Source organism: Oncorhynchus keta, chromosome 14 (genome assembly GCF_023373465.1).
Source record: "Oncorhynchus keta strain PuntledgeMale-10-30-2019 chromosome 14, Oket_V2, whole genome shotgun sequence".
Taxonomy (NCBI): domain Eukaryota; kingdom Metazoa; phylum Chordata; class Actinopteri; order Salmoniformes; family Salmonidae; genus Oncorhynchus; species Oncorhynchus keta.
This window is the reverse complement of record NC_068434.1, coordinates 73,251,037-73,263,954: the sequence shown is the minus strand read 5'-3', so window position 1 is coordinate 73,263,954 and position 12,918 is coordinate 73,251,037. Positions and strand designations below refer to the sequence as shown.

General features: G+C 39.8%; 1 protein-coding gene across 2 annotated transcripts; it reads right to left on the bottom strand.

Moving 5' to 3' along the window:
• Positions 1-1,484: 1,484 nt before the first annotated feature.
• LOC118393953 (toll-interacting protein) lies at positions 1,485-12,273 on the bottom strand. Of its 2 annotated transcripts, none has more exons than XM_035787191.2 (6): positions 12,090-12,273; positions 5,325-5,474; positions 5,017-5,199; positions 4,681-4,833; positions 4,469-4,556; positions 1,485-3,609 (listed from the first exon to the last, which is right to left on the bottom strand). In XM_035787191.2, exons 1-6 carry the CDS (start codon positions 12,120-12,122, stop codon positions 3,389-3,391), a joined length of 828 nt encoding a protein of 275 aa, XP_035643084.2. In that variant the 5' UTR covers positions 12,123-12,273; the 3' UTR covers positions 1,485-3,388. The 2 variants fall into 2 exon arrangements, with proteins under 2 accessions (XP_035643084.2, XP_052318482.1); XM_052462522.1 differs by lacking the exon at positions 12,090-12,273 and adding an exon at positions 7,893-8,037.
• Between the last annotated feature and the right edge of the window lie 645 nt (positions 12,274-12,918).

The window sequence follows — 12,918 nt, the reverse complement described above, 5'->3', positions numbered from 1 at the left end:
TCCTTTGCTCTTTGAGGAATTCTCACAATCCTTCAAGCTATTCACAGTGACCACTATAACATTAACATTATGCTACTTAGAAGTATGTACAGGTAACTGCCAAAATAACAGTAACAACATAAAGTGTCCTAATAGGGCGTTGGGCCAACAGGAGCCGCCAGAAGAGCTTCAATGTACCTTGGCATAGATTCTCAGTGTCTGAAACTCTACTGGAGGGACGCGACACCATTCTTCCAAGAGAAATTCCATCATTTGGTGTTTTGTTGATGGTGGTGGAAAATGCTGTCTCATGCACTGCTTCAGAATCTCCCATAAGTGTTCAATTGGGTTGAGATCTGGTGACTGTGGATGGGGGCATTGTCAGCACACTCCCATCAGGATAGAAATGATTCACCATAAGTTCACCATAAGTTGAAGGTGATCACTTAGAATGGTTGTGTATGTACAGTACTGGTGTTTATCTTGCCCTCTAGAGCAGTGGCATTCAAAGTCGGGGTTGCAACGGAACTGCAGTGGGGTCGCCAAAATAAATAAAAAGTAGGGTACTGATTGTTGTATGGGACAATATATAAACGTTTTCGAGAAAGATCATTTGAAAGATAACATTTTGAGTAAATGTATGTATTGTTTTCTTTTCATTTTGATAAGAGATGAAAATACAATTAATTTAAGGTTATTTGTTGATGTAAAAAGCTGGCTTTAAATATTGGTGGTCCCAGCTGAAAGATATTGGATACCACTGCTCTATGGGTTGAGTGGTCATTAACCATGGCAAGAAAAATGCACCCACACCATAACAGAGACATCAGAACCCTCATTTACTCAAGATTTTCGATTATTTTGGCAGTTACGTGTAGCTAGCTACTAGTTGCTTTTGAAAATATAGTGACGCAACAAAACTTGCCAAGCAGTAAGTCACAAGTTAGTAAAGGTATAATAAAATATGTAGCTAGAATAGGGCAGTGACGTTCTTGTGTCATTGACAACATGGTGGGGTTTAATGGGGTAATCTGCAGATCAGACAGTGTCACCCAGTCTCTATCTCTATTGATGCAAGGACCGACCATCCATGAGATCAACATGATAGTTTAAGGGCCAGATTCAATCCAATCGCATTTTGTCCACAATATGCACATTTTAAAGGCAATGAATGTTCCAGTGATAGCAGAGCCCACATGAACTGTAAACGCAGCACGTCGGCTCAATCGGAAATTACATTCATATGTCAATTGCGCTGTAACACAGATCTTCCACAGTCCGAATTGAATGTTGGCCTTAATCATGTATTTGTTTACAATTGCATCGTTTACAAATAAATAAAACAAGTTTATATTTTGGGTTATGATGGGTTACAACAGTCATACTAAGCTCATGAGTTATTTTTAAGTTATATTCTTCAAATGTCAATGGGTATATTTCAATCAAGTCCAAAAATGGCATGGCAAATAAACCAGGTTGAGATCTACACTACAAGACCAAACAAATGCAGATAAATCATTTATTTCCATAATGTGTCATGAGTAAAAGAAACAAGAGTAAATGTCAAATTGCAAACCTAATTTGATGCCAAAATAGTTTTGTACATTCAAACCAGAAAACCCATTAACTGCTGTAGCACGTAGCCTTGCCATTCCATTGCAACAGAATCAGAACAACCTTCCCAACATCCGCTAGAGTGCCTTCGAACATCCTTGTGCACATTGATCTAATAAGTAGCATGGCTAAACGTTGGAACTGTTAGGAGTTATACAGACGCCTGGCTAAACATGACACAATAATGTTCAAAATATGTCTATGGGAATGGGACAAGTACGGGGGAAAACATAGAAGAAAACCTAGCATTTAAAATGAAAGAATTTGCTGTGTCTTCATGAAAGTGGAAGGTAAACAGGAACTTGTTAAATCAAGAGGGGATAGAGAAATCAATCAAACATAAGTGCCCAGAATTGGGATCACTGAAAATCAATTAAGTCTTTTAAATTTAAACAAGAAGAATTGTTACATACTGTATGACACCCATGGAGTATGGCCTAAGCATAAAAGAAATTAACTATATATTTTCTTTAATGAATCACACCAAAACAGAGGATCTTTCCTTTGAAAAATATATGCACATCTTTGAAGATTAAGCGAATACAAATAGAAAATTTAAACCCCATGTTAAAATCAGACCTTTTGGGGGGGGGGCGGCAACATTCAATACCTCATGTCAATGGATCTTTACAAGTCTCCTCTTTATGTGTGGGCCTATATAAGGTAGTGGTAGGACATGACATTTTATCTGTATGATAATCATACCAACGTATACCAATTTTCTGAACATCATGTCATTTGGTTGTGCACACCATTTAAGTTATTAATCCAGCAGGGATTTTCATAGCCTCTAACAATTTGCAATAAAGCCGGTGAATTCAGATAGGATGAAGGGAAAGGATGATATCAGCAATATGTTTATTTCTTCACTGATTTCAATAATTTTATATTACCATGTCATTATTTGATATTGGATTACCATGATATATTCTTCCATCATAGTTAACCACTAACCAGTGATATAGAAACATTCAGAGGCATTTTTGGTTGGAGAAGTACAAAATCATATGGCATTATCCAGAGTAGAATGAAATGGTGGCAAATTAACCTTAACAATTGAGACAATGATAGGCATTGGCTGTGTGGCTATGCGAGGATTTGCACATCTTCTAAGTCATCACGGTTTGTTATATTGTGATAAGTTCTCTTTCTGCTCTGAACCGCTGCATACCTACATCTCTTGTCTTCATAATTTATCATCTTTTGAATATATATAACTATATTTATACAGATTGAGACTATTTATTATATATATATATATATATATATATATATATATATATATATCAAACACAGATATGCTCAAGACAGTACTGGTCAATACACATATACAGAGAAGACTGGCTAGGGAGCTCTCAACAATGTCTCACAACAACTGCTATCTCAAAGATCTAAAGCTTCTGGAGGATCAATTCCTTTCATTACCCCTACATCGCACTGCATCAACATTAATTGTACATAATTCTGAGTAAAGTGGAATGTAAAATTGAGAAGCCAACCAGCCATCACAGCACTTATCAGTAGGCAAACCAATTCGTCCCAATCCCAGAAGTGGACTGGGAACACAGCTATACATTGATTCATAATACAGATGGTAATGTAAACAGATGCATAAATGTGTGACACCTCAGATATGGACATCTGCTTATGGTTGAAAACTGCTGGATTGTATTTAGTGTGAGTGACAGTTGAGAGCTCGCAGGCCTGAGTGCATATTTACAAACTGTGCAGGGTGATGTTGCTGTGAATGGGCAATGTTCTGGCCTCCACAGTGGCTCTATTTGTGGCTCCACTGTTACAGCTCTTCTGTCATCTGGAGCAGAGAGTTGATGGCGGCATCCTTGTTACCTTGCTGGGCCTCAATTACAGTGCGGATCACTTCCCTGTCCAGATTGGGGAACATGTCCTGCAGTGCCTTAAGATCCTCCTCACTACAGGGAGCTTCTTGTGGGGCGACTGTGGGTGCTGCAGGCATACCCATGGGCACCATTCCCTGGTTGTATACAGTGGGCACTCCTGAGAAGAGCAAACCAGAGAGAAATGGGTAAGCAACAATCTCCTATTAATCTCCTATAATTTAAAACAGGTCAACAGTTCTTAAGGGAAACACACACTAATAAACATCATCCTTGCACAGTAAGTAGATCACCTGCTGGGTGCCGATGAGCAGTGGCAATTCAACATGTAGAATAGTCAGGAAAATGAACAGAAAATGACAATGTTCTGTGGTCAGTCAGAGGCGTGGTCTATTTCATCCTTTCGTTTCACTTACATAAGGCAAGCTATGACCACTTCCATTTGGAAAGTAGACTAGCAATCAAAATAGAACTGGGCCTTAGATGGCTGCAGTGTCTCTGTCCAATATTGCCTACAGTTGAAGACTGACTTGAACCCGTTTTAATCTGTTTATAATTGTATAATTAGCCTAGCAGTAGTAATTATTATGTTATGGGTTAGATGGAAAGATCTATGTGCATTGTATTTGGGAAGAGGGAAATGGGTCTCTGAGGGCAAGAATGATTCCATAAGGGTGGAATAGAGCAGATGGAGTTCGAGCTGACAGATCATAATTACTGTTCTATAACACTGTCTTGTATCTTTACTGTTTTATATACTCTGAATATGAATATACAGTTTTTTATATATTCTTAGAGATCAAAAGTAGTGTTAGATTTAGGCTCTTTGTGTATGAGGAGTGTAATTATCTAGTGGATTGCAGTAGCATGTAGTCATGTTAGTAGCCTGTGTGCTTTTGCAGCTGCAACACCTCGTGTGGTGAATTATTCTATCTTGAGTTTTATTGGAGTCTGTTTGGGTTATTGTATCAAAAATAAACCTAACACTACATCACAGTGGAGAGTATGGTTCTACTCACCTGCAATGGGTATGTATCCTACCCCCTGCTGATAGACTGTGGGCATGAGGACAACAGGTGGAGACATATGCATACCTGCTGTCATGTTCTGAAAGCATGAGAGCCAAAAGGAAGAGATAAGGGGCAAGTTGTTAGATAACATCAATCAATCACTTTCAAACTGTACTACAATGACGATGTATAATTGGGGCATGCGTGTTTTATGAACTCACAGCATAAGACATGACCAGGTTGATCATGCCCTCCTTGTCATCGCCTTGTCTGCCACTGAGGCTGTACCACTCATCAACCACACTGCCCTCTCTCAGGCCTTCCGGGATGGTGACGTGTGTCCATGCAATTCTGTCATCCATGGAGAATGCCCTCTGGAAAAGTGACCAGCACAAACACCTCAAATCAGTAACTTGTCCCTAAAATCAAGGATGATCATCAAGAAGAAATACTCAAAGTATATTGCTGTCAATAACTCTAGACAGGCCTAGTTGTCGAGCCAATAACAAGTTATGATCTTCTCCTCACCCACCGCCCCCTAATTCCTTCTTTCTTACTTCATCAAAGATCTCCAGGTAGAAGGAGTCTACTCCAGGTGGGACAGTGCACTGGATAACTTTGTTCCATCGTGGATTCTTGGCACCATTATGAGCTGTGGGTGTTTCATAAACAGCATACCCTAGTCGGACCCTGCAGTAAGGGTCCATGCGTGTCATACCATAGTTTTTCGCTAGCTTGGCCTGGAGAAAAGAGGGACATACCAGTGACTCACATGAAAACATTCCCACTGCATTAATAACCTTGTGTTCCACAATAAGTCTTGATTCTAGGGAAAGACCAAGCAGATGCCGTTAAAAAAACCTACCTGCACTACAGTGATGCTAAGCCGTCCTACAGTGCCCAGGGATCCCCCATACTGCAACTGCTGCGCTGCTTGGGCATCCAACTGAACTTGTTGCTGCTGCTGGGTGGGAGTAATACGCAGGAAGTCTTGGGGCAACTCCCCAATGTATACCTAAAAAGACAAAAGGAACAGAGGAATTGTGAGTGAGGACAGGTAAACCACACTAGAGGAAGAAAAGGGTCACAATATGTAGCGATTTCTCGGACACACCGTTGGCAGCATGTTAGGTGACGCGACAAACAATGGACGCTATGTGAGAATTCTACAAAGAACATGAGTAAACAAATCTATTTTCACTAAATGTTAATAATATGGTCGTGAAAATACATGAATCATTTGAAAACATTAATGTGGCAGTTGTTACCCATGTCTAAAAATCCCAAATACTGTAATGTTATGATATTTACGCGATATGAGCCAAAATCTAAAGCAAGTGCCGTGCTAAGAATTCTGTGGGACAGCCCTTTTTGTGAAACCCACGAAATCAGTGTGTTCATATTTGCTTTCGGCGTAAGCTATTCCTCAACCTATCAGAGTAAGATCTGTGTGACATTGTATTGCTAAGAAGTATTGGAAAGTCCTGAGGGTGTTTTTAAACATTTGAATTATTTTTAATTTGACATTTATTTAACTAGGCATGTCAGTTAAGAACAAATTCTTATTTTCAATGACGGCCTAGGAACAGCGGGTTTAACTGCCTGTTCAGGGGTAGTCCAACGCTCTAACCACTAGGCTACCCTGCCAACCCTTTTCATGGGTATTGGACATCCTTGGACTGAAATATAAGGTAAAACTATATTCTTTTGGCTCTATCATTACATTTTTTTATTCAGAGACACAAACAAAACATAGCAGGTTACAAAGTAGAGCTTCGTAGCCAGTGTTGCCAACTATTTTTCAGTGAGACCAACTATTGGCTCCTTGATTTGTCGCTAGATGACATTTTGTCTTGCAGCACAGCTGCGTTCGCCGATTAAGCATTTTCTTCTCCCACTTTTGTTTTCTGCAGTATTGATTGGGAAAAGTCGCTAAAGGCTATCAAAAATGTAGAAACACACCGTGTCAAACCTCCCCAAAAGGCAGCCTGAAAAGTAGCTGAATTTGTCGCTAGAATATTTGACCAATAAAAAAGTCACTGGAGGGTTCTGAAAACATACTAAATAAATTGGCAACATTGCATCGTAGCTACAATTTGATGTAGGGGTTGCTCCAAATTCCTGTTCCCCCCACTCACATTTCCATGATGAGTGCTATCTTGCTAGCTGTGTGGGAGTGCTTGACACTGTTCCATGAGGCAACTGGGGCGAGAGGCAGCGCTGTGCAGCAGTGTCAGTATTATGCCACTTTTTGTGATTAATGGTTTTATTCTTTCAAGTAAAAACTATAAGAATTCAGTGGCAACAGGCTTACAATCGATAACAACATAGCTAAGTGAATTGAAAATGTGTCCCAGCTATCTTTCTGTGCAGCCGGCTAGCAGGCAGCTCACTGTCTTTTCTGAGCCTAGGCGAATTATTTGCTGGGAATGGTGCAGTTTATACTCCCTTTACCAGAGAAATTCATCAACACCAAAAAATAACATTACAATGTAATCCAACTCAGGCGTAGACCTACCTTAGAAGTAAGCTATGTTATTAGACTAGTAGATTTCTGTGTAACAGTTCAGACTTAGTGAGAAGTGTGTCTGTGCTAGGCTGTGTGTATTGTGGTGTGTGTGTGTTTGTTGGTGGGTGCTGTGTGAGGATTCAGAGAAATGTGTGTCTGTTAGGCACTGTGTGTGTGTTGGTGGGGGTGCTGTTTGAGTGTGTGGGGATACTGTGTGTGTGTGGGATATGCAGAGTGTGTATGCAGGTGGCACACGGTTGGGCCTATTATTTGGAACTCTGGGCCTATTCAGTTGGACAACTAACTACAACATAACTGTGATATATACTGCCTAACAGTTGCTAATTGGTAAATACTAAATACTAAGTCTGTTTTTTTGTTCATAATTATGTAATCAATGCCAATTATATGTACTCTTAACACCCCTGGTGTGTGTGTGTACACGGGCATGGGTTCCACATTACTCCTCAGTGTAAACTACCAGTTCTGCATAAAACATCAATATATGTTAACAATGACCACCTTAGTTTAAATCAATGGTCTTAACTTCCTGTATTTTGTGTTTATTCCATATAGATTAGCATATTAAAACTTCTTAAGGAAGTAGCAGAATACAGTTCCCTGGCAGGAACATCACTCAGCGGAGTTTCAGAGCGCCAGCTATAGTTTTTGATAAAACTCAAACTGTCATTAAACTTTCATTAAAATACACATTCAAGATAGTGAATTAAAGCTACACTCGTTGTGAATCTATCCACCAAGTCAGATTTGTAAAATGCTTTTCGGCGAAAGCATGAGAAGCTATTATCTGATAGCATGTACCCCCAAAATACTGCAACGTCAACTAACGACAGATTTTGCGGTAGCCGGGGCTACCCAAAACGCTACCCAAAACGCAGAAATAAAATATAAAACATTCATTACCTTTGACGAGCTTCTTTCTTGGCACTCCTAGATGTCCCATAAACATCATTTTGGGTCTTTTTTCGATTAAATCGGTCCATATATAGCCTAGATATCGATCTATGAAGACTGTGTGAACAACGAAAAAAATTGCGTTTTCTAACGTAACGTCATTTTTTAAAATTAAAAAAGTCGACGATAAACTTTCACAAAACACTTCGAAATACTTTTGTAATGCAACTTTAGGTATTAGTAAACGTTAATAAGCGATCAAATTGATCACGAGGCGATGTATATTCTTTAGCTGTCCGCCTGGAAATAATGTCCGGGTAAATCTCAACCAAAATATCCGGTCGGAGACCTGAACAAATGGCTTGTCTCTTCTACGTTTGACCAAGAAACAAATTGTAGGCAAATGACAAGACTGTTGACATCGTGTGGAAGCTGTAGGTATTGCAACCTCAGCCCCATTTAATGTGGTTCGCATTTAACAATGGGTTGAAGTGGCGGATGGATATATTTTTCCATTTTCAGTGATCAGATTTTCCTGCACTTTTCGATGAAACGCACGTTCTGTTATAGTCACAGCCGTGATTTAACCAGTTTTAGAAACGTTTGAGTGTTTTCTATCCACACATACTAATCATATGCATATACTATATTCCTGGCATGAGTAGCAGGGCGCTGAAATGTTGCACGATTTTTAACAAAAAGCTGTGAAAATTCGCAACAGCCTTAAGAGGTTTTAAAGTATCACATTTTTATAAATTGTACAAAAAATGAATCTAATTTCATAAATTGTTTAAAATTGTACAAACTCTCAGTTTTGCATAAAACATTCAGATTTGCGAATTATATGACCATTCCTACTTTTAATTATTGGGCTTTAATTATTGTAATTGTGTTTTGCATACTGACTTATTTGCGTAATTTTCATAATATGGCATTTTAATTTCATACATGTAATTTTGAATCATCTCTGTGTTGTAGATAAACCCTGAAAATGGCATAACAATATGACCACCCTATCTTTAGTTATTGGACAAAATGTGTCAGGTGACTTGATCCCTTATATTGAGAAGGCTTTTCAGTCCAGGGTTCAATCAGTCTGGGAAACCGGTCCAACATCATCAGATCTAGCTTGGCCATGCCTCTCCATCACTGCCCTATAGAGGTGGTTCAGTAAAATGTTGCTCTCTTGCCTAGATTTCAGCTCAAATTGGCTAACAGACGACAATGGTTTAGCTATGTCCTAATAAACTCAAGCAAGTTTAAATCTGGGCAAGTAACATTAGCTAAGCTGGCCACAACATCCCAACATAAAGCACAGGGGTGGCAGCATCAAGTTGTGGGGGTGCTTTGCTGCAGGAGGGACTGGTGCACTTCACAAAATAGATGGCAAATGGGTCTTCCAAATGGACAATGACCCCAAGCATACTTCCAAAGTTGTGGCAAAATGGAGGGATGGGCCAAAATTCACCCAACTTATTGTGGGAAGCTTGTGGAAGGCTACCCAAAACGTTTGACCCAAGTTAAACAATTTAAAGGCAATGCTACCAAATACGGTTTGAGTGTATATAAACGTCTGACGTGATGAAAGAAAGAAAAGCTGAAATAAATCCTTCTCTCTACTATTATTCTGCCATTTCACATTCTTAAAATAAAGTGGTGATCCTAACTGGCCTAAAACAGGGAATTTGTATTTGTATTAAATGTCAGGAATTGTGAAAAACGGAGTTTAAATCTATTTGGCTAAGGTGTATGTAAACTTCCGACTTCAACTACACATGTTATTCAATCATTGCACACACACTGCCCGCGAGCGTCTGCGTAGCCAGGCGCTAAAATAGAACTTGGTTCTATTTGTGAAGCTTAACGCGCTGCAAGTCCTGCCTCTCCCATCTCCTCATTGGTTTTTAGGAGCATATACCACGTGCTCTCTCTTAATTGTTTTTTAGGAGCATATACCCACATGGGTGATTGAAAGATTAACTGAGGTCCACACTCCAGTCAGTAGTGGCAATGCACCTTAAAGTTGGTTGCCAACCACCATATAAGGTCAGAAGAAGAAGCAGCCTGGAGGAGAGACTACTAGAAAACAAACTTTTACCCTTTTATCTGTGGATTAGAGGACCTTGTGAATTTCAGCTAAAATAACAACCCAATGTTTATATCCCAGGACAAATTGGCTAGCAACAGCAAGCTAGCAAGCGAGATTGCCATAAATCTTTAATGTTTTTTGACCTGTCCCCAAATTAATATAGTTGGTTCAGAGTTTGTTTTGATATTTCAATCTGCGTGTCTTGATCGCGTCTGGGGAGTGGGGACAAAATCAGCATGTAAGGCTCCTGTGAATACAGTAGTTAGCTAGACAGAAGATGGCGGAAACTGAGGTTTTGTTTGAAACTGTTAGTGAGTCGAGTGAAGCCAATAGTACTGAAAGTGAGAATCAAATCAAATCAAATGTATTTATATAGCCCTTCGTACATCAGCTGATATCTCAAAGTGCTGTACAGAAACCCAGCCTAAAACCCCAAACAGCAAACAATGCAGGTGTAAAAGCACGGTGGCTAGGAAAAACTCCCTAGAAAGGCCAAAACCTAGGAAGAATGAGTGGGTGACAGCACCAAAGAAAAAGCAAAACAAGAGAAGAAAAGCTATGTTGGAAAATAGGAAACCACTAGACTCGTTTTTGGTCTGAGTCAGGGTTTTGGATCAGTTTTGGGATCAATACTACTTGGGAAATCCATTTCACGTCTCCATGAAAATCTGGAATGTGTTGGAAAAAAGTGTGGACTCAGTGAGTCACAAGAAGTGGTCTTATTTCGATTTTTTGTATGTCTGCGGAGCAGAAGAGGCGCGTGTTAAGACTCAAAAAGATATCATAGCAGAATGCCTATCAAGGTGGTTATTTCTAGTGTGGCGCAATAAATAAAGGCTGAGGATATAACTGAAGACATCGATGGAGTGGTTGGTGCACGTCGATTGACCTGTATGGTATACGGAGAAAATAAGTTCCCTACTGTTCTTTGATGAAGAGTTTCTCCCTTGATAGCCTGTAAGAGATTTTGTGTACAAGCCCCTTCAATGTCATGAATGTAAAATATTTCATCATGTGTCAAGTGTGTGCAGAAGGGAAGAATATTGTATGCCCGATGGAGGGAAATGATGCACCTGTGGAGGTGAACATGCCCCTTAATTCTTGTGCCCTGTGAAGGAGAAAGAGGTGGAATGGGTAGTGTCCAGCTGTCTCCTATCTGGGGGTGGTGAGAAAATTGGAAGGAACAAATGGCAGGGAAGAAGCAATGGTAGAGCCACCAAAACCAGTGAAGGTTTCTCATCAACTGAGGGACAGTGAAATGCTACATGTTAAAAAGGTGGATTTTGTATTATTTATTGCAATGGTCATAAACTGCACAGCACAAGCGGAGAAGAAATCTAAGAAAATTGGAATCATTGTGAATGCCGCTGAACGTGTTTTGTGTCTTCGTGATTTCACAGCCGAGGCAGTGCAAGAAATCCTGTCGGTGAATGTAGCCCCATCACAGACCACTGAGCCTGTGTGTAGGGATGTATTTTATGTGGACTGTTAAATGATGATTTATGTATTTTTTTTATTTGAAGTGTTTTATTTTGTATGTCTTTTCCCCCTTTCCCGGAATATTTTATTTTTAGTGCTTATTCAATACCCCAGCCAGCTGGTGGCGGTAATGCACCATTGCCATTGGATACCAACCGCCGTTAAACCCTATCGAAGAAGAAGTAACGTTAGCTAGCTAGATAACTGGCTAGTTGACTTTAGATTTAACCAGTAGCTTGGTAATCTTCGTAGCTAGTTAGCCTAGTGTTAACCACGCAATTGTGGTTATTGCTCCTGACAAGCTCTAGCTAAGGAGCGCAAGCTAGCTACCGCTAGCTATATGGCTATATCCAGAGACTTGCCAAACTTTAGTCTTCTAAATTAACTTAGCTGGCTGACGTAAAAACGACCCACCCAGCAAGCTAGCTTGTTGAAGCTAATGTATCTACCTGGAAGTTAATTAGCTACTGTAACTAGCTAACGCTACGGTGTTATTTGCATTAACACGTTGCAGCTAGCTACATATAGTGATTATTGAAGCTAACGTTAGCTAAAATGGTGTTTATCCGTGTTCGTTGGCTAATTTAACGCTAGCTAGCTACTATAGCTTGTTATCTGACGTTAGTTGTTATATTTACCTGTCCTCGTTGGGTGCTAATGGTAGTACTCATTCCGTTTTGAAGTGTGTCAGTTTCACAAATAACGAAAGCCTACTGTGACAGTGTACAGTTAGAAAGAATAGAGGAAATATGACTAGCAAAAAAAGTAAACAACTCAAGCTCGCCAGCTATCCAATCGTGTCACGCCAAGAATCCTGACTAATCAGCTGACTTGACTTCGTTCAGCTTCTGATTGGTGCGTTTCAGGACATCAGTAAGGGTGCAGTCTGATTTGGGCGAGAGAAAAATATAGGGCAACTCAATTATCCATAATAGCCAATAGCTTTTCTCCTTAATTTTCACAAAAAAACAGGACAGCCAGAATTTGCTTTAATCTGTTTTATTTCTTTCTCAACATGTGCATAGAGGAAAAGCAGATGAGGACAGGAATGCATAGGCTATTCACTCCATTATTATTATTATTGTAACGACACTAGACCCAGGGTCGTTACATTATATTATTATTATAATCCATGATTTCCTCCTATTAGATTGAAGTGAGTTGTGAGTATCAAATCTTGTTCACACTGCAGGCCTTAATGCTCAAGTCAGTTTCGTTTTCAAATCCATTTTGGAATACTGGCTGTCCAAACAGCAAGTTTACAAGTGACCCAATCGGATTTCAGACAGCAGTCATTAGTTGACATGGCCAAGCTTGTTGTCATAGTAACGATTGGTGTGCGCACTGGCAGTGGTGTAGGCTGATTGGTGGTGGTGCTCTTACTTCTTCCTATCAATCAGAAGTTATGTAGCAAGCTAAGATGACAACAATGCCTGCCATGTACGTTTCACAGTTGCTTTGAATGGT

Coding starts and splice junctions, on each gene's coding strand:
- LOC118393953 (XM_035787191.2), bottom strand. CDS start 12,122: ATGAGTACTACCATTAGCACCCAACGAGGACAG. Junction 5,475..12,089: donor TTAGCACCCAACGAGGACAG/GTAAATATAACA, acceptor TTGTCTTTTTAG/GTATACATTGGGGAGTTGCC. Junction 4,834..5,016: donor ACCTGGAGATCTTTGATGAA/GTAAGAAAGAAG, acceptor TCACTTTTCCAG/AGGGCATTCTCCATGGATGA.